Source organism: Molossus molossus, unplaced genomic scaffold (genome assembly GCF_014108415.1).
Source record: "Molossus molossus isolate mMolMol1 unplaced genomic scaffold, mMolMol1.p scaffold_m16_p_12, whole genome shotgun sequence".
Taxonomy (NCBI): Eukaryota; Metazoa; Chordata; class Mammalia; order Chiroptera; family Molossidae; genus Molossus; species Molossus molossus.
In genome coordinates this window covers 34,459,108-34,479,769 of record NW_023425347.1, presented here as the reverse complement: position 1 = coordinate 34,479,769, position 20,662 = coordinate 34,459,108, and the positions used below count along the sequence as shown (strand labels likewise).

The following is a 20,662-nucleotide window of genomic DNA, read 5'->3' as shown; positions in this document are numbered from 1 at the left end:
TCAAGGGGCACAGATTAGTTCTTTTCAGAAAATAGCATAGCTAAGAGGCCAGATCTTTCCTTCTTTGGGAAAAGAAAGTGTTCAAAGGATAAATCTCAAGATCTATGTGATCATCCACATGCCATTTATTTTTTTTTCTGTTTAGAAATGAGGAAGTTTTTTGTTATGAGTATTCATTTGACTAGATTGCTATAGACCTTTTGCCTGTTTACTCTTTCCTTTCTTTCCCTCTTCCACAGGTTTCACTTCCCTTCAGAATTCCCCTTTCTTTTCCACTTCAGTATGTAAAGCTGGGACGTGTTAGCTGAAAAACCACAAAGTGAGCAAACCAGACTAGGTCGCATTACTCTCTGTTAGAATTTCCTATTTGTCTTCCTTTTGATTTGCATACTTTTATTTTCACTCATCGACCCTCTAGAGCAGTGATTTTCAACCTTTTTCATCTCATGTCACACATAAGCTAATTATTAAAATTTGCGGCACACCAAAATATATAGATATATATTGTGAATCTGACAAAAAAAAAAAGGTATCATTTTGATTCATTCACACCAGATGGCTATTGTTGTGTTGGCTGTTGTCATTTTTAAAATTTTATTTGACAATCAAAGGGAAAAGAGGTCAGTGCCTCTAAGAAAATAGTCAGGTATTGAATGTTTTAACAATTCTTGAGGCACATCTGTTGAAAATTGTTGCTCTCTAGAGCATAGCAATAATTTATAAGGTTGTGAGACAAAGTCTTTAGAAAAAAACTGGACCAAGATGTCTACTTAGATTTCTTTTAGGGTGCTAGACAACTTGAGCCTTTGTTTGTTTGAGGTTTGTATCAAATAAGTTCCATTTCTACAGAGAAACGTGTATGTTCCCATCTTGTGCTTATCAAAGACTGTGACATAATAAGTATCCGGTGTATATGTGGTTAGTCTAGTGCAGCAGTGGGCCACGTATGAATAGAACTCTTTGTTGTTGTTAATCCTCACCCAAGAGTATTTTTTCATTGATTTTTAGGTAGAGTGGAAGGCAGTGGGAGAGAGAGAGAGAAAAAGATCGATGTGAGAGAGACACATCGATTGGTTGCCTCCCAAACGTGCAACCCAAGTATGTGCTCTTGAATGGGAATCAAACCCATGGCCCTTTGATCCACAGGCAGACACTTTAACCACTGAGCCAGATCAGCCAGGGCTCAATAGAACTCTTTAACTTGACATTTTCTTCAGACTATATTCCTATCTTATCCTACTTTAGAAGCATCACTAAAAAAATCACTAGGGATGTTTTTGGTACCCACTGAACTTAATAAATGTGATTCATACAATTTTCTTGGTAGTAACTGACTATGCATTTTTAACATTGACATTGATAGGAGAAACTTTTAACAGTGCCCTATTCTTTATGTGGAGTTGAAGGAAAATTCTTAAAAAGGCACTCACGAGGTCCATTGACCTTGATGTCTCCTGAAAGAGACTTAGTCTTGGAATGGTGAAAGATGTAGGAACAGAAATCTGCCAGTTGTTGCACAAAGTCAGGATCCAGTTCATCGTTTTGCAGTGTCTGAAGCTGGGCAAGCTTCTTCCGGTGAATGGGCTGGTCAAAGACAAAGCATTTCTTTGTTGCAAAGAATTTCTGTATACAACGACGGGGCAAATTGAAATTTTGATGACTTTGATCAGTGTCTGGGGAAAAAAACATAGGATTTATTTAGTATAAGACTAGCATTTATTTTAATGTATTTTCTATAAATAAATTTGCCTTCCTCCTTAGTGATTTATTTCAACATCTCCACAAACCCTAAGCAAAATGTTAAAAGGTAACCCAACGAGGAAAGGAAGAACAAAAATAGTTTGCTCCCAAATCGATGAGTAACACAATTTCATAGTGAATCTATTAGTTCATTTAAGATAGTAGTATTAATTATTTACTTGGCAGTTTAGCCAGGTGATTAAATATAGGAAATTATCCATGTAACCACCTACACCCAGAGATATGGTTGTATTACTTTTCTCTCTTTCCAAAACTGAAGGCCCTGCTACCTTCTTTCAGCTTCAGTGAATTCTCCAGGTAGTCATCTGCTGTGATCTGTTGCCCATCTGCTTCCAGGGAAAGGTAGAAATCTCGCAGAGTCCACACTAAGTCTGGACGGAAGCTCACAGCATCAACTGCATCTTCAACCCCATCAAGATCCGTTGAAGATACTCTTCTGAGCAGATCGGACAACTCTGTTACATAACTGAGATATAATTAAGGAAAGCAGGTTGGAAACGGGATTGCAGCTAAGCCCGTATTGAACTCCATACATCCCTATACCACTTTGTTCTCTTTTGGAGGTAACCAATTCATCACATCATCAGTAAATTTAAGGGATGTTTTTCTTCTACTTTTAATGTTTATCACATTTTTATTTTTGTGTTTGATTCTAAGGACTTATAAACACAGCTGGTGGATAGAAGATTTCTCTCTGGCTTTGGTGTCATCCTGAATCATAAAAGGATACTGCAGTAAATCGATGGTCCTCTGGTCAATTTTGTTCATGGTGTTGTAAACAAAGGTGCTACTCAGTAGTATCGCCAGTGCAAAGATCTGAGTATCATTGTTCTTGTCATTCTACAAGTCAAAACAAATTTAAGTCACATCTCATGACAGTTCCAGATGAGCAATCATTCAAAATTAGCCCATGACCTACAGTGTTAAATGAGACAGAGTAAAATGATTTGAGAAGCATATACATTGAATAGACTAGTTCTGTCATTAGCATCGATAACTTTATTTTGCTATTTTCACTGTTTCAATTTATACTGATATAAAAATATACAGGTAGGGATGGAGAATGATCTTTTGGTAGTCATGGAGATGAGGAAAATCATTTGCACATCTCCTCCCATGTCAACCATATCACTGATGACCCATCAGGGTTGCTATTGTTGGCTGGTTCCAGGTGGAATGTTGGGGTATCTATCACTGGATCTGTTGTGGCCGGAGGCTCCATGGTGACTAGGCAGACCCTGTATGGATGGTCCTTGGAGGTTCTGTGGTCCTCTGTAGAGCTGGGCTTTGGCCCAGTTCTTGGAAAGCTGGGAGAGGATGCGTTTGAACTGCTGTCCAATGGTCAGAGTCCCCGCCTTCCTGTCCACCTCCTCTAGTGGGAGATACTGGTGTGTCCACCTGTCATTGGCTTCCTGGTGGGTCTGGTATTTACAGTCAGACTTGTTCAGTCTGTTCAAAGTCGACTTTATGTCGACTGGCAAAAGCCCTGGCCAGATAGATAGAGGAGAAATGCCAGCTCATGGACAAGTTGAGTGCAGCGAGAGAAGAGTGTGCAGATCAAGTCATCTTTAGAAGTCACCAGGTTTGAGAAAGAATCATTAAATATACCCGGCCTTGTGACGTTTGCAGAAAGGTGACCATGACCTACTGGACCCCGAGACAGGAAATGACGTCCCTGGTTCACAAACTGAAGGAAGAGAGATCTAAAGGCTCTAGGCAAGAGGAGGAGATGGCAGAGATGCTAAAGACGCTCAAGTCCCTGGAAGAGGTTGTGAAAATCTCCACCTCACGAGCTGCTTTTCCAAACCTGCCAGGTCGCCAGGAGCCAAGTCCTGATCCTGGACCTGGGTCTTAAAGCAGCACTTTTCCCTTCTCTCCACCTGGGCCTCTCCAGCTGCCAGTTGTGCTGCCCGCATCTACCTCCACCTCCACCAGAGGATCCCTGAGACCACTGGTTGCGTCCTGGGCTGGACTCCTCCTCCACAAGCTGTACACACTGGTTAGCTCCTGCATGGACCATCCCTCCACATGTAAAGAACATAAGACTTGCTGCAACACCACAAGAAATGGGGCCTTCTCTATACTCACAGAATGTCTGGATTCCCTCTCAGCAGCAATGAAAGAAATGCTGTACTGAAAAATTATATCTTTGACTCACATTGATTCTTCATTAAACTACATTTCTCAGACTTTTGTCATCATTTTATATATATATATATATATATATATATATATATATATATATATATAATCTTCTAAGTCAACATTTATATTTTATTATTTTCTGAAATTTTCTATTTTAATTAAAAAATATATGCATGTTGCAATGAACACTTTTAACCGTCAAAAAAGTGTCACTGAAATTTGGAGGTTTATACAGCATGTAGTATTAATTATCCTATCATATTTACAAAATGGCAAACATAGCATAGTTCTTTCCAAACTTCAATTATATAAGGAAATCAATTTTTAGGAAAAGACTACCTACCCTACAAAGGAAAATTTGTTTAAATTAAACTAGAATCTTTTTGTTTATAAATATTAATCAATTATAAAACAAATGCATTAAACTACATATAAAATAAGAATTTCAGTGTATGTGAATTTTATATTCCTGTATGGCATTTGCCTCAGATTTGGGATGACTTGTCTCTCTGGATTCCAGCTTTGATTTTTTTTTTTTTTTTAGGTTTATTTTTTATTGTTGACATTATTACAGATGTCCCCTATTTTACCCCTTCTTCCTGCCTTTACCCAGCTCCTGCTCCACCCCAGGTTTTCACTGCACAATTACCTGTGTCCTTGGGCTATGCATACATACATGTACATTCTTCGGTTAACTTCTTCCTGCACTCCCTTAGCCCCTGCTGCCTTCTGAGATTCATCCGTCTGTTCCCTGCTTCCATATCTCTTGATCTATTTTGTTCATCGATTTATTTTGTTCATTAGATTCTACATATAAGTGAGATCATGCGATACTTGTTTTTCTTTAACTAGCCTTTTCACTTAGCATAATTGTCCCCACGTCCATCTATGTTGCTGCAAAGGGTGCTTCTTTTTACAGCTGCATAGCATTCCATTGTGTGAATGCACCACAGCTTTTTTATCCACTCATCTACTGATGGGCACTTGGGCTGTTTTCAGATCTTAGATGTTGTAAATAACACTGCTTTGAACATATGGGTGCATATATATTTTCTGCTTGGTATTTTGGGATTCTTAGGATATAGTCCCAGAAGTGGGATTGCTGGGTCAAATGGCAGTTACACTTTTAATTTTTTTAGGAAGACTCCATACAGTTTTCCATAGTGGCTACACTGGTCTGCATTCCCACCAGCAGTTTAAAAAATAAATAAATAAAATAAAACAAACAAAATCCAGTCCCATTTGGCTCTCTAATTTTTCAGCACATCCAGCTCTCGGGTCTCGCTAGGAAGGATTGCTGCCCAGGCTCCCACCAGGCCAGCTGTCTGAGTCCCTGTGGCAACAGGTCAAGCCACAGGGCTGCAGATTTCCAGCCCAGAGCCCTTCCACAAGTGGGAGAGGGGACTCCTCTTCTTGCCTCCAGGTGGAGAGGCCTGCACCTCTTTTCCAGGGCACTCTCTCTGGCCCCCTTCCTGGTCTCTGCTGAAGGTTCTTTCAGAGAATAATAACCTCAGTGGTTCAGCCTTCAGATTCACTGCTGGCTGAACCACTTAGACCTGTGCACAGGCCCGGAGTTCTGTTTATTGGTCCCTCCCATGGACACATATCTGGGCGAGCTTCCCAGGCTCATGATGTAACTAAACACTCCCTCTTTGCCTGGAATAGCGTAGTCTGAGTCTCCCAGGCAGACCAAATCAGCACTGCCTGATGTTTATGTGGGCTCCCCTTCCTTCTCTGTTGCTCTGGTTTGGGAAATCCCTGCATGGGGCTGAAACCCCATGCTCCCTGGGGGCAGGGGCTGGGCTGTGCACCTCCCTCCGCCAGCTGCATGTTGTCTAACCCAGTCCGCATCTTCCCCTGCCCCTCTCCGTGCTCCCCACTCACAGTATTTCAGATCAGCTGGATTTCAGCTGGTTTTTCAAGTTGAATGTTGTGCAGTTTTGCCACAAGTCCGATCTGGTGCTGGGAACTAGTAGATGGAACTTCCCTAGACTACAGCCATCCTGCCTCCTCCTAGCATTGATTATTTTATATGGAACCAGATGCTTTAAACTCCCCAGTCCCTCTTTTAATTAGTTAAGTATTTGCTAAGTTAATGGGGTAACTAGAGTACTTAAAATAAAGATTTTCAATTGTATACAAGAAAGGTGGCCTATATGCATTATATATGTGTGTGTATACATATAAAGAGAGAGAGAGAGAGAGAGAGAACTTATTATACCAAGGCAGTTTACATTATCTTATCTAATACTCAAAACTACACAGTGGGGTAGATTTATAACTATGTCCATGTTATAGATGAGGAAACTTGGGCATAAATTCATATTACCATATGAATTTGTGGTAAATCAAAAGCAGAAAAACCCTAAACAACAGAGGTAGCCGAAGGGAAACATACAGTTGTGTATTAGAGCCAGATTACACCAGCCCACAGGAGCTGATCATGTACATCAATTCCAAAGCCTGGGTTTAGTGACTTCGTTGGAAGCTTGCAATCAGCTATGGGGGGGGGGGGGTGTGCATTTAGAAAACTGGCAAGTACTACAAGTCAAAGCGCTGTCCCTTCTCTGCCCCCAGTAGGTTGGTTGTTAAACACTTACCAGCATAGAGGTAGAAAAAAATGCATGTATGTTGAAATGATAAGATGGATAAGACCAAAGGCAAATCAAAGATTTAAGTACATTTACTCTTGCTTGTCATAGTCAAAGCACCAGAGCCCCAATTTGAACTCAATTTCCTCTGACCCAGAGCCTAGTGCTAATCACGATTCTCTGCAGGCTCAGACTTGCGACAATGAATTTATTTGCATCGTCTTTCTGCATTATGGTTAACTGTCCAGCTCCCCATCATGACTTTGGCTAAGAAATATATTTTTCTCACTTTAGGCTTCCAAACTTTGACCATTAAACATAGAAAGGGGGCAATCATAAAGATATGCTCTGGTCAAGTGGAAGTACAAAAAAAAAAATCTCTGTAAAGAAGTTCAGAGATGAGAAAGTTGATCCCAACACAATCCCTGTTGCCTACCTTCTCCACATCTCCGAGTCCCTCCGTGTCAAGCAGAACGAGGGTGTGGTCTGGCTTCTCAGGATGAGGCACACACCACATCCAGATGCCCTTGGTGTGAGACTGCACCGTGGAGTCAACAGAGAAGCCTGCAGGGGGGGTGAGAGGTAATGGATGAGGGGATCTGGAAACTGGAGAAGTCCTTGACAATTAAACTAGGGTTTAAGGAGAGCAAGATGTGGAGATGGAAGAAAGTAAAACCAGTAAAACCAGTATTGATCTAAACTGCAATAGAGAGATGGGAAAGTAAGATTATCAAGTACCACAGATTGAAAACGTGATGCTCTTATTTTTTTTTTTACAAGAATATTATGCTACTAAAATTTTAATAGTTCATAATTATATATATGTATATAAATATATATACTATTTTATTGGTATCTTACTCCTTAGGATTGGAAAATATTTTGTTTTTTCCAATGAGATACTGAGTAAAAAGTAAACGAGGTGATATTTCAGGAACAGACCTCTGTCCTTTATCTCCCAGATGATAACTAGCCAGCAGTAGCCCAAACATTGCCTTTCAATATTCCTCCCCATCTCCACCTTTCCTGGTGGCTCATACTCATGCTGGGAGTGTGGGTGAAGAGAAAGCACTCAGCAGAGCTTTGCTGGTGTCACTCACCCTCTTTCTTCCCGGCCAGCTTGTTCATCAGGTAGGATTTGCCAGTGCGGTAGGGACCCACAATGGCCACCACGACCAGAGGCTGTGTGAAGGCAGACAGGGTCTTCAGAGCTTCCTGGTTCACTACCAGTTGCCCGCTGATGTTCTCAATGAGGCACACTGGGCCTGGCATGTGCATCTCGGAGGCCATGGCCAGGGTGTGACCTTGTCTGCAAGGAAATAGATGGGATGGATTAGAACTTCCAGTCTTTAAGCAGAGAAAGTCATTTTGCTTCCTGAACCTGGGAATACTACTCCCCAGCATAACCTAAGTTTCTGAAGAAATTATTTAAAAAATAACAAGACTGCAAAGCAGGTTACAGTGAAACAAGTCCTCGGCCCGCCAGAGGTCTACTATAGGATACCTCAGAGATCCTTCAATATTCGGTGGGCATATGGAAAACCATTTCCTGAATGGAATTTATTGCTGGTTTGAATCTGACTCTTCTCCACTGGTTTCTGGCTTGCTTATATTTCTTAGTTTTTACCTTCTTGAATCTCCATATTGAGTTGTTGTGACCACTACTTGTTATATTGCACATCTTGCTTTTATTCCATCTAAGCTTGTTTTTCTGTAATGTAGGGTAAAGTCCAGTCAACATGTATTACACTAAATAATGGCAGGTCATTATATAGCATTACTGAACAAATCATAGTTTTTTTAAAAAAAATTTATACAGCTATTGGTGTTCCTTCTTTTCAATCAAAACATTTAAAGCATAATCATTTTAGGAATGAGAACGTGAGTAAAAGTTATTTAAAAAAAAAAAAAAAACTTAATCATGCCCTGACTGGTTTGACTCAGTGGTTAGAGTGTCAGGCTACAGACCAACGAGTTGAAGGTTCAGTTCTAGTCAAGGGCATTTACCTCATTTTCGGTTTTGTCCTGGCCCTGGTTGGGGTTACGTGGGAGGCAACCAGTCGATGTGTCTCTCTCACTTTGATGTTTCTCTCCCCTCACCCCTCTTTCTCTCTCCCTCTCACTCTATCTGAAAATAAATAGAAAGAAAAATATTCTTGGGTGAAGATTAAAAAAAAAGTAATCATTTATTTTGTAACTTCTGGTCATCAATTCCTATAACCTGATAAAACATTTTTAAGCTAGCTGAGATTTCAGCAAATGCTCATTACTCACCTTGCCTTATCAGAAAGAACAACTTTCTTCCACTTTACAATAGATTATTCACTACAGAGGCTAAAACTCCATCATCCCCTCGATTTTTCTGTCACTGAAATCTTACTAGAAAAATATTTGGATTTCCTTACTATTTTATTGTAAAGACTGCTTTCGAAAAATTATAAAGATGCATTCTCCCCATTTCCTCATAGCCAGTGCCCTGGAGATCATCTAGGTACAGATAAATGGAAACAGAAACAGCTCGGGTGCAGAGAAAAGCATGTCCTTTGTAAATGGATGTAAGTCGGCAAAGAAAAAACAGCATACAGATATTCCACACCCAGGTTAGTGTCCAAACCTGCTCTGTCTAATTCAGCAGCAAGCACACGTAGCTGGGGCTTAACAAATTCTGCTTTCAGTCTGACAGAATCGCAGTTTTGTTTTTAATCAAGTCTCATTGTTCACACCAGGCTCAACTGCATCCTGTCCTGGATAAAATGTTTTTTAAAACGTTCTGACCCTTGCAAACCTTTTCCCACCCTGGCCTCAATCTTACCTTTACTATAAAGTCTTTCAGGGCTGGCAACAACGCTGCTTCAGTGAGAATGTTGCAAGCGTTCTGTCTCTTGGTTCATCTGTGTTGGTTTCTTATAAGATTCTTTCTTACCATATTTTGGGAATTTTCCTTATACCCCCTGCCCCACACACAGAGAACAAAGGATTAGAAAATGAAACTAGGCAAGCTGGTTGGCTAGGCACAGCTCCAAAGATAATGCCCTGAGTGTTGTCTGGTGGTTGTATTTGGCCTGATTTCTTTGAAATTGCATAATTTTAGGGAGAAATACTTTCTCTTTCCTTTTCTTTTTCAAACTGTCCTTGTGGCTGTGACTATCTATAACTCCATAGTTACAGTTAACATACCCTTCAAGTACAAATATATCATTATACTTTTTGTTTTATTTTGTTCTGTTTTTTTCCTTCTTTTTAAAAAAAATTATTTATTTTTGTTACAGATGTTTCTCCTTTTCCCCCACACTGATTCCCCCACCCCCTCCCTCCCTGCCCTCTCCCCAGCTTTGTTGTCCAAATCCATTTTTCATGCATACATGCATATACGTTCTGTGGTTTATCTGTCCCCACACCACTCCCTCTTCTGGGGATTGTCATTCTGTACCCCACTTCCACATCTCTGGGACTAGCCCATTCCTCAGACTGTTATGTTCATTATATTCCACAGCTTGGGGAAGGAGCACCCTGGCCACCATCCTTTGTGGCTGCAACTCAGCAAAAACTCTGAGTGCCCTCCAAATCCTGGGTGTCCCCACAGGGTTCCAGTCCAATCTGCCCTCCCTCTGCTGTAGCCCCAGGTGAGTGGCTGTGGCTATTTTAGCGCTCTGTCCAGGCTCTCAGAGCTGTGGAACAGGCTTGGTCTTTATTCCCAAGGGCGCTGCTCACAGCTAAGACTGCTGCTGTTCGTGGGCTCCCAGCCAGCCACCCTCTCGCACCTCCGCAGACACTTCCAGTGTCCTTGGTTATATGGTACTGTCCTGCTGCTGTTCTGTTGTTTTTTTTTCCAAGGATTTGTCTTAATTTTAGTTGTAATTCCTGTTTGGTCCTGGGAGATCGTCTGCTTAGCTTCTAATCACTCCGTCTCCATTTTCAAGTCCCCTGAGCCTATCTTGTGTGCAGCTGGGTGGCACAGGCCTTTCTAAAAGCCCCAGCATCCTGCAGGTCCCCTGGGGTAACTGAATGGCGCAGTCCCTGCTGGGTCACACAGGCCTCTCTGGTGCCCCCGCACCCTGCAGGTCCACGGGCGGGCAGCTGGATCTCACCAGTCTCTCTAGGGCTCTGGCTTCTCACTGCTCTTGTGAGCTACTGGACCGCACAGGCCTCTGTGGAGCCCAGGTCCCGTGGCTGGTGGCTGGGAGCGCTGCTGCCCCATGGGGCTCATTTCTACTCAGGTTTTGCTGTAATTTTACGGGATGGGTCTCATCTGCTGGTCTGTGCTTCTGTTGCCTGGGGTTGGATGTCTGCTTCCCAGCCTCTGTTCCTGAGGGTATATCTCCACTCTGATCTGGCTACTACTATGGGTGATGGTGCTGGGCTCCTGGCTGTCCATGGCTTCTGCGACTGGCACCTTGGTAACTCCACTACTGTGCACTTGTCTGTGTTGACACAGAGTGTTCACTGGTCCTATGGTGCCAGGTGTGCTGGTGGGGTCAGGTTACTGGGCCCTAGCTGCTCCCACTACCTCCTCCCAGGGAAGACCCAAGATTTTCCAAAATGGTGGGACCTCCCTGCAGCGCAGTGAGAATCGCCTTGAAGAGCAGCTTACAAGGTAGCCGGCTGCTCCGTCCACAGCACAGGAAGCTTCTGCTCTGTTTCTCTGCACTGCTTGGGTTTGGTTGTCCACCTTCACCTTCACTCACTCTCTGACACACTAGCTCACTCTCTCACACTCAGTATTCTTTTTAAGAAAGCAACATTTTTTTTTTCTGTTTAGCATTAACGATGCTGACCAAATATCCTCTGATAAAATAGAGTTTGACATACATAGAATTCATGGCTTTATAATCTCAATGAAAAAAAAATAACTTACTAAATAGAGAAAACCAATACTAAACAATTTAAAGGATATTGAGAAAACTGAATAGATACATGCAAAAAAAAAAAAAAAAAAAAAAAGAGAGATTTTTACACCATATACTAAAGTAGTAAGCTCAGTCTTAGCCATATTTTTTTGGATATGTCTCCTCAGGCAAAAGCAAGAATAGCAAAAATAAACATATGGCACTACATCAAAGTAAGAAGCTTTTGCACAGTAAAGGAAACATCAAAAAATGAAACACAGCCTACTGAATGGGAGAAGATATATGCAAATGATATATCCCATAAGGAGTTAATATTCAAAACATATAAAAATCTCATACAACTCAACATAAAAATATACACACACCTTATTTAAAAAAAATGGGCAGAGGGCCTGAATAGACATTTCTTCAAAGAGGACAGAGACAGCCAACAGATACATTAAAAAAAAAAAAAAAATGCTCAACATCACTATGCATTAGGGAAATAAAAATCAAAACCACAATGAGATGTCACTTCATACCTGTCAGAGTAGCTATTATCAAAAAGACAACAAATAGCAAGTGCTGGAGAGGATGTGGAGAAAAAGACAACCTCAGGCACTGTTAGTAGGAAGGTAAATTGATGCAAGCACCATGGAAAACAGTCTAGAGGTTCCCTCCCAAATTAAAAATAGAACTTCTATACTGCTCAGCAATTCCATTTATGGGTATTTATCAAAAAAATACCCCAAAACACTGATTTGAAAAGCGATACACACACCACTGTGTTTATTGAAGCATTATATAAAATAACCATGATATGGAAGCAATCTAGGTGTCCATCAAAAGATAAATGGATAAAGACTTGGTGCATATATGCAATGGAATATTACTTGGCCAAAAAAAGATACAATTTTGACATTTGTGATATGAATGGATCTAGAGGTGAAATAAGTTGGCTAGAGAAAGATAAATACCATATGATTTCACTTATATGTGGAATATAAAAAAAACATATGAACAAATACAACAATATAGAAACCAACTAAATACAGAGGGGAAGGGGCTTGGGAAATAGGTAAGACAATGAAGGGGAATCAGAGCTACAAACTTCCAGTTATGAACAAGTCTCAGGTTTGTAAAGTACAGCGTAGGGAATATAGTCACTAATATTTTAATAACATTGCTGACAAATGGTTAGTAGTAGACTTATTGTGGTGATCACTTTGTAAGGGATATAAATGTCAAGTCACTGGGTTGTACATCTGAAACTATTATGTCTACTATAATGAAAATTAAGTAAACAAATACAATTTTAAAAATGATCAGTCATTACCAGTTATTTGTAACTGTATCTTTTATCAGTTGGGCAAATATTCAAACCAGTCACTTTGAATACCTACTGTACACTGCAGTGTGAAAAGAAGCAAGAAACAAACAAAAACATTATAATCCCTACAAGGAAATTTCAGTCTAGGTAAATGCAATCTATAGTCTCCCCATCCTCTTAAACATGTAACTAATTATTTGGTTTGTCTTCCTTATTTTCAACCATTGCTAAGCAGTGCTGGTGCATTTTCCAGAGCTTCATGACTTAGCTCTACCTACAACTATCAACCACTCAAGATATAATAAGTCCTTTAAGTGTCTTTTATTATTAAGATATAGTTGACATAGACAGTGTATTACTTGTAGGTATACAATGTAAAGATTTTATATATGTATGCATTGTGAAATGATTACCTCAATATGTTCACTTAACATCTGTCACCACACACAGATGCAATTTCTTTCTTTTGATGAAAACTTTTAAAAAAATCTGTATTTATTAAAAGTTTGGATTCATAAGCAAAATTGTTTTATTTTATTTTTAATTAATTAATTTATTTTTGTTATAGATGTTTCTCCTTTTTCACCGATTCCCGCCTCCCCCTCCCTCCCTAACCTGTCCTCAGCTTTGTCCCTGTCCATTGTTCATGCATACATGCATATAAGTTCTGTGGTTTATCTTTCCCCCACCAGCCCCTCTTCTGGGGATTGTCATTCTGTACCCCACTTCCACATCTTTGGGACTACCCTGTTTCTCAGACTGTTATGTTCATTATATTCCACAAATAAGTGAGATCATGTGATATTTGTCTTTCTCTGTGTGGCTTGTTTCACTTAGGATAATACTTTCCAGGTTCCTCCATGTTGTCTCAAAGGATAAAAGATCTTTCTTTCTTACAGCTGCATAGTACTCCATTGTGTATAAGTACCACAGCTTTTTTATCCATTCGTCTACAGATGGACATTTGGGCTGTTTCCAGATCTTAGCTATTGTAAATAGTGTTGCTATGAACATGGGGGTACATAGATTCTTTCTGATTGGTGTTTCAGGATTCTTAGGGTATATTCCTAGAAGTGGAACACTGGGTCAAATGGCAGTTCAATTTTTAATTTTTTGAGGTAACACCATATTGTTTTCCATAGTGGCTGCACCAGTTTGCATTCCCACCAACAGTGCACTAGAGTCCCCTTTTCTCCACACCCTCGCCAATGCTTGTTGTTTGATGATTTGTTGATGGTGGCTATTCTGACAGGTGTGAGGTGATACCTCATTGTTGTTTTAATTTGCATCTCTCTGATGATTAGTGATGTTGAACATTTCTTCATATGTCTCTTAGCCATTTGTACGTACTGTTTGGAGAGGTGTCTATTCAGTTCATCTGCCCATTTTTAAATTGGGTTCTTTGGGTTCCTTTTGTTGAGGTGTATGAGCACTTTATATATATTGGAAATTAACCTCTTTTCTGATATATCATTGGCAGTTATGCTCTCCCATACAGTGGGTTGCCTTTCTATTTTGATGATTGTATCTTTTGCTGTGCAGAAGCTTTTGAGTTTGATGTAGTCCCATGTGTTTCTTTTCTCCTTTGTTTCTGTTGCCTTAGGTGATGTATCAGTGAAAATTCTGCTGCGTATAATGTCTGAAATTTTATTGCCTTCATTTTCTTCTAGGATTTTTATGGATTCATGAGTCACATTTAAGTCTTTTATCCATCTTGAGTTTATTCTTCTGTATGGTGTAAGTTGATGGTCCAGTTTCATTTTTTTGCATGTAGCTGTCCAATTTTCCCAACACCATTTATTAAAGAGGCTGTCTTTACTCCACTGTGTGCTCTTGCCACCTTTGTCAAATATTAATTGAGCATATTGCCTTGGGTCCATTTCCAGGTTCTCTGTTCTGTTCCACTGGTGTATATATCTGTTCTTGTGCCAGTACCAGGCTGTTTTGATTACAGTGGCTTTGTAATATAACCTGAAATCTGGTAATGTGTTCCCTCCTACTTTGTTCTTCTTTTTCAAGATTGCTATGGCTATTCGAGGTCTTTTTTGGTTCTATATGAACTTTTGAAGTATTTGTTCCAGTTCTGTGAAGTATGTCATTGGTATTTTGATGGGGATTGCATTGAATCTATAGATTGCTTTGGGTAGTATGGACATTTTAATGATGTTGATTCTTCCAATCCATGAACAAGTATGTGCTTCCACTTTTTTATATCTTCTTCTATTTTTTTTTTTCAATGACCTGTAGTTTTTTGCAAATAGGTCCTTTATGTCTTTGGTTATGTTTATTTTGAGGTATCTTAATTTGTTTGCCGCAATGGTAAATGGGATTGTTTTTTTCAGTTTCTCTTTCTGTGAGTTCATCATTGCTGTATAAGAATGCCATCGATTTCTTGAGGTTAATTTTGTATCCTGCTACTTTGCCAAATTCATTTATTAAGTCTAGACAATTTTTGATGGAGTCCTTGGGGTTTTCTATGTATAATATCATGTCATCTGCAAAAAATGACAGTTTAAGTTCCTCATTTCCAATTTGGATCCCTTTTATTTTTTCCTCATGTCTGATTTCTATGGCTAAGACTTTCAATACTATGTTAAATAAAAATGGCGAAAGTGGGCATCCTTGCCTTGTTCCTGTTCTTAAGGGAAATGTTTTTAATTTTTGCCCATTGAGTATGATGCTTGCTGGAGGTCTTTCATATATGGTCTTTATTATGTTGAGATATGATCTCTCTATTCCCAAATTGCTGAGCATTTCTATCAGACATGGGTGCTGGATTTTGTTGAATGCTTTTTCAGCATCTATTGATATGATAATATGATTTTTATCTTTCATTTTGATTATGTGGCCACATTTATTGATTTTCAAATATTGTACCAGCCTTGCATCCCTGGGATGAATCCCACTTGGTCATGGTGAATAATTTTTCTAATGTATAGCTGGATCAAATTTTCTAGTATTTTGTTCAAGATTTTGGTATCCATGTTGCTCATGGATATTGGTCTGTAGTTTTCTGTCTTTGTAGTGTCTTTTTTTGGTTTTGGAATTAGAATTATCCCTGCCTCATAAAACAAGTTTGGAAGTCTTCCTTCTTCTTGAAGTTTTTGAAATAGTTTGAGGAGAATGGGTATTAGTTCTTCTTTGGATGTTCGGTAAAATTCCCCAGAGAAGCCATCCGGGCCTTGGCTTTTGTTTACTGGGAGAGTCTTGATTACATCTTCAATTTCTTCTGTTCTTATTGGTCTGTTTTCTATCTCTTTCTGGTTCAGTTTTGGGAGACTATGTGTTCATAGAAATTTCTCCATTTTGCTTAGATTGTGAAATTTGTTGTTAGGTAATTGTTCATAATATTTGTTAACAATCCTTTGTATTTCTATGGTGTCAATTATTATTTCTCCTCTTTCATTTCTGATTTTGTGTATTTGGGTTCTCTCGCTTTGTATCTTGGTGAGTCTAGCTAAGGGTCCATCAATCTTGTTTGTCTTTTCAAAGAACCAGCTCTTTGTTTTATTGATCCTTTGACATGATTTTTTGGTCTCCATGTCATTTATTTCTGCTCTGATCTTTACTATTTCCTTCCTTGTACTTGCTCTGGGGTTTTCTTTTTGTGTGCTTTCTAGTTCTTTAAGTTGTGAGATTAGATATTCTGTTAGAAATTTTTCTTGTTCCTTGAGGTAGGCCTGTAGTACAATAACTTCCCCCTCAGAACTGCTTTTGCTGCATGCCATAGATTTTGTGTTGTTGTGTGTTCATTTTCATTGGTTTCCAGGACATTTTTAATTTCCTCCTTGATCTCCATGGTAACCCATTTATTGTTCAATAACATGCTATTTAGCCTTCGTGTTATCAAATATCTTTGCATATTCTTGTTGCAGGTGATTTCTAGTTACATGCCATTGTGATCTGAGAAGACGCTTGATGTGATTTCAATCTTCTTGAACTTGGAGAGACTTGGTTTGTGTCCTAACATGTGGTCTACCTTTGAGAATGTCCCATGTGCTCTTTAGAAGAATGTGAATTCTGCAGTTTTGGGGTTTAATTCTCTGAGGATATCTATTAAATCCATTTGATCTAGTGCTTCATTTAGAGTTCGTGTTTCATTGTTAATTTTTTGTCTAGAAGATTTATCCAGTGATGTCAGCAGGGTGTTGAAGTCCCCTGGTATGATTGTATTGTTGTCAATTTCTCCTTTGAAGTCCTCCAAAAGATTTTAAATATATGTTGGTGCTCCTAAATTGGGCGCATATATGTTTAACAAGGTTATATCTTCCTGTTGGATAGATCCTTTCAATATTATGTAGTGGCCTTCTTTGTCTCTAGTTATGGTCTTCATTTTGAAATCTACTTTGTGAGATATGAGTATTGCTATCCCACCTATTTTTTTGCTTTCCATTTGCTTGAAAGATTTTTTCCATCCCTTTACTTTCAACCTATGTGGGTCTTTTGTTGTAAGGTGGGTCTCTTGTAAACAACATATATGTGAGTCATGCTTTCCTATCCAGTCAGCTACTCTGTGTTTTTTTATCGGATCATTCAAACCATTCACATTTCAGGTGATAATTGATATGTACTTATTCATTGCCATTTTTGTTTAGTGTGGTTCTATTTTTGTTCCTATTTCTTCTACTAATTACAGCAGTCCTTTTAGCATATCTTGCAGTGCTGTTTTGGTGTTATTATATACCTTTAGCCTTTTTTTGTTCTGTAAAGCTCTTTATTTGACCTTCTATTTTGAATAATCGCTTTGCTGGAAAGAGTAGTCTTGGATTCAGATCCTTGTTTTTTATGACCTTGATTACTTCATGCCACCCCCTTCAGGCTTGTAGTGTTTCTGTTAAGAAGTCAGCTGAGAGCCTTATGGGGTTTCCTTTGTAGGTAACCTGTTGCTTATCTCTTGCTGCCTTTAGGGTTCTCTCTTTGTCTTGGTATTTTAATTACTATGTGTCTTGGTGTGGGCCTGTTTGGGTTCTTCTTACTTGAGGCTCTCTGTGCTTCTTGAACTTGAATGTCTTCTTCCTGCACCAATTTAGGAAAGTTTTCTGTCACTATTTCTTCAATTATATCCTCTAACCCTTGCCCATTTTCTTCCTCTTTGGGGACTCCTATAATGCAAGTGTTATTACGTTTCCAGTTGTCCCACAATTCTCTTACGCTATCCTCCAGTTTTTTAAATTATTTTTTCCTTTTGGTTTTCTGACTGGTTGATTATTTCTACCCTGTCTTCTAATTCACTAATCTGGTCCTCAGCTTCCTCCACTCTGCTGTGTAGTCCTTCCAATGTGTTCTTAATTTCTGCTATGTCAATCTTTATTGCCCTTGGTTGGTTTTCAATGTTTCTATATCTTTACTGATGGTGCTGATGTTCTTACTCATGCTGTTCAGCTTCCTCAGGATCATGGCTCTGAACTCTACCTCTGATAATTTGTTTAGCTGTATTTCATTGATCTCATCTTTGATAGGGTTCTTTTGTTCTTTCATTTGGGATTTGTTTCTTTGTTTCACCATTTTGGCTACCTCGATGGGTTTTGGAGCCTGCCAAAATTTCCCTGTAGGTGTTCGTGTTCTGCTGTTTGTGGTTCCCTCTACTGGGTTCGGATGATCCTGGGTGGGCCCACGTTAAACACCACTGTCAAGTCTTACTCTCCTGGGTATATTTTCAAGCCCAGGAAACGTTCAGTTTTTCTATAACTTTTTCCTGGTGGCTAGTAGTCTCAGTTACTCAGTGTCTTCGAATGTAGCCCTGGTGTTCTGCCTAAGAGGATTTCCAGAGGGTGGGATAGGTGCTGGTTGTTAATGAGCCTCAATTTTTATTTCTTTGCCTCACCTGGGAAAGGCTGAATTTCTGGGGGTGGGGGGATGCTGCTTTTCCCCACAGCTCTGGGAAGGAGCACACTGGCCACCATCCTTTGTGGCTGCAACTCAGCAAAAATTCTAAGTGCCCCCCAAAGCCCGGGTGTCCCCACAGAGTTTCAGCCCAGTTTGTCCTCCCTCTGCCATAGCTGCCAGGTGAGTGACTGTAGCTATTTTAGAGCTCTGTCCTCACTCTCTGGGCTGTGGAGTGTGCTTGGTCTTTATTCCCCAAGAGTACTGCTCACAGCTAAGACTGCTGCTGTCCATCGGCTCCCCGATTGCCACGCTCTTGCACCTCCACAGATTCTACCAGTGTCCCTGGTTATATGGTCCTCTCCTGTTGCTTTTCTCTAGCTTTTTTTCAAGAATTTGTCCTTATTTAAGTTGTAATTCCCGTTTGTTCCTGGGAGATTGTCTGCGTGGCTTCTATTCACTCAGCCTTCTTTTTCATATCCTCTAAGCCTATCTTGTGTGCAGCTGGGTTGCACGGGCCATTCTGGTGCCCCCACACCCTGCAGTCCATCTGGGGACCAGGCTCTATGCCTATGTTATGGGCTTCGGGGTTGCACAGGCCTCTCTGGTGCTTCAGCACCCCACAGGCCCTGTGGAAACTAGATGGCTCAGTCCCTGCTGGGTGGCACAGGCCGCTCTGGTGCTTCAGCACCCTGCAGGTCCTGAGGGAAACTGATGGCACAGTCCCTACTGGGTCAAGCAGACCTTTCTGATGCTTCAGCACCTGACAGGCCCTGTGGGTAACTAGATTGTGCAGTCCCTGCTGGGTCACACAGGCCTCTCTGGTGCTTCAGCACCCCGCAGGTCTTGCGGGTTATTGGATGGCACAGTCCCTGCTGGGTTGCACAGGCCTCTCTGGTGCTTCAGCACTGCACAGGTCCTGCGGGTTATTGGATGGCACATTCCCTGCTGGGTTGCACATGTAATTGGATGGCATAGTCCCTGCTGGGTTGCAGGGGCCTCTTTGGAGCTTCAGCACCCCACAGGTTCCATGGGTAACTGGGTGGCACAGGCCTCTCTGGTGTCCCTGCACCCTGCAGTTTCCGCAGGTGGGCAGCTGGATCACACTAGTCTCTCTCGGTCTCGTGCTTCCCACTGCACTTGTGAGCTACTGGACTGCACAGGCTTCTGTGGAGCCCCAGGTCCCACACCTGGTGGCTGGAGAGTGCTGTTGCCCCATGGTGCTCAACTCCTGCTCAGCCTTTGCTGCGTTTTTTGGGCATGGGTCTCAGCTGCTGGTCTCTGCTTCTGTTGCCTGGGGATGGATGTCTGTTCCCCAGCCTCTGTTCCTGGGGTTATATCTCAACTCTGATCGGGCTGCTACTGTGGGGGATGGTGCTGGGTTCCGCGCTGTCTGTGCCTTCTGGGACTGGCACCGTGGGAGCTCCACTACTGTGCACTGGTCTGTGTTGACACAGAGTGTCCACTGGTCCAATAGTGCCTGGTGCACTGGTGGGCTCAGGTTACTGGGCCCTAGCTGCTCCCACTACCTCCTCCCAGGGATCTTCCAAAATGGTGGGACCTCCCTGTGGGCAGGCAGAAGTGTCCTGAAGGGCCACTTACCACGGTAGCTAGCTGCCCTTGTCCACAGCACAGGAACTTTCTGCTCTGCGTCTCTGCACTGCTTGGGTTTGGTCGTCCACACTCTCTCACACACTCACTCAGTTTCTCACACACTCACCCTCCCTCCAGTCCTGCCTGCCACCATTTTTTTTCTGATGAGAACTTTTAAGATCTATAGTCGTTTCTTGTTTATTGCTATTAATTCATTCCAGACTCTAGCAGTTGCACCTGGCATTGAAGGAATTCTGGGGTGCTCGAATATATAGGCCTACGGTCCATATGTACAGTAATTTTTACTTTAATTGTAATACAGGGTTGTATAATTGACTCAGACAACCAAGCGTGTGCTGTATCATTTTCACTGTTTTGATCAACTTTTTAATGAATATCTTTGAAAAAACCATGATAGAGTGAAGCAGCGAAAGTCAAAGTGTGAAGTGGCGAGGGATGGCTGTACTGTCTTATTAACTTTCAACTCTACAATGCTGTATGTTTACTAGAATCACCATGCTTTAAATTACATTCTCAGGACTTATTCATCTTATAAATGAAAGTTTATACTACTAGAGAGAAAACCACAGGTC

General features: G+C 40.8%; 1 protein-coding gene across 1 annotated transcript in view; it reads right to left on the bottom strand.

Moving 5' to 3' along the window:
- The window catches only part of LOC118626728 (guanylate-binding protein 5-like), a 56,102-nt gene extending 46,583 nt beyond the window's left edge, over nt 1-9,519 (bottom strand). Inside the window, 6 exon segments of the mRNA XM_036256772.1 lie at nt 1,431-1,673; nt 2,031-2,227; nt 2,492-2,601; nt 6,934-7,061; nt 7,598-7,806; nt 9,310-9,519. Of these exon segments, the coding sequence (XP_036112665.1) occupies nt 1,431-1,673; nt 2,031-2,227; nt 2,492-2,601; nt 6,934-7,061; nt 7,598-7,787 (868 nt within the window). The 5' untranslated portion in view covers nt 7,788-7,806; nt 9,310-9,519.
- Between the last annotated feature and the right edge of the window lie 11,143 nt (nt 9,520-20,662).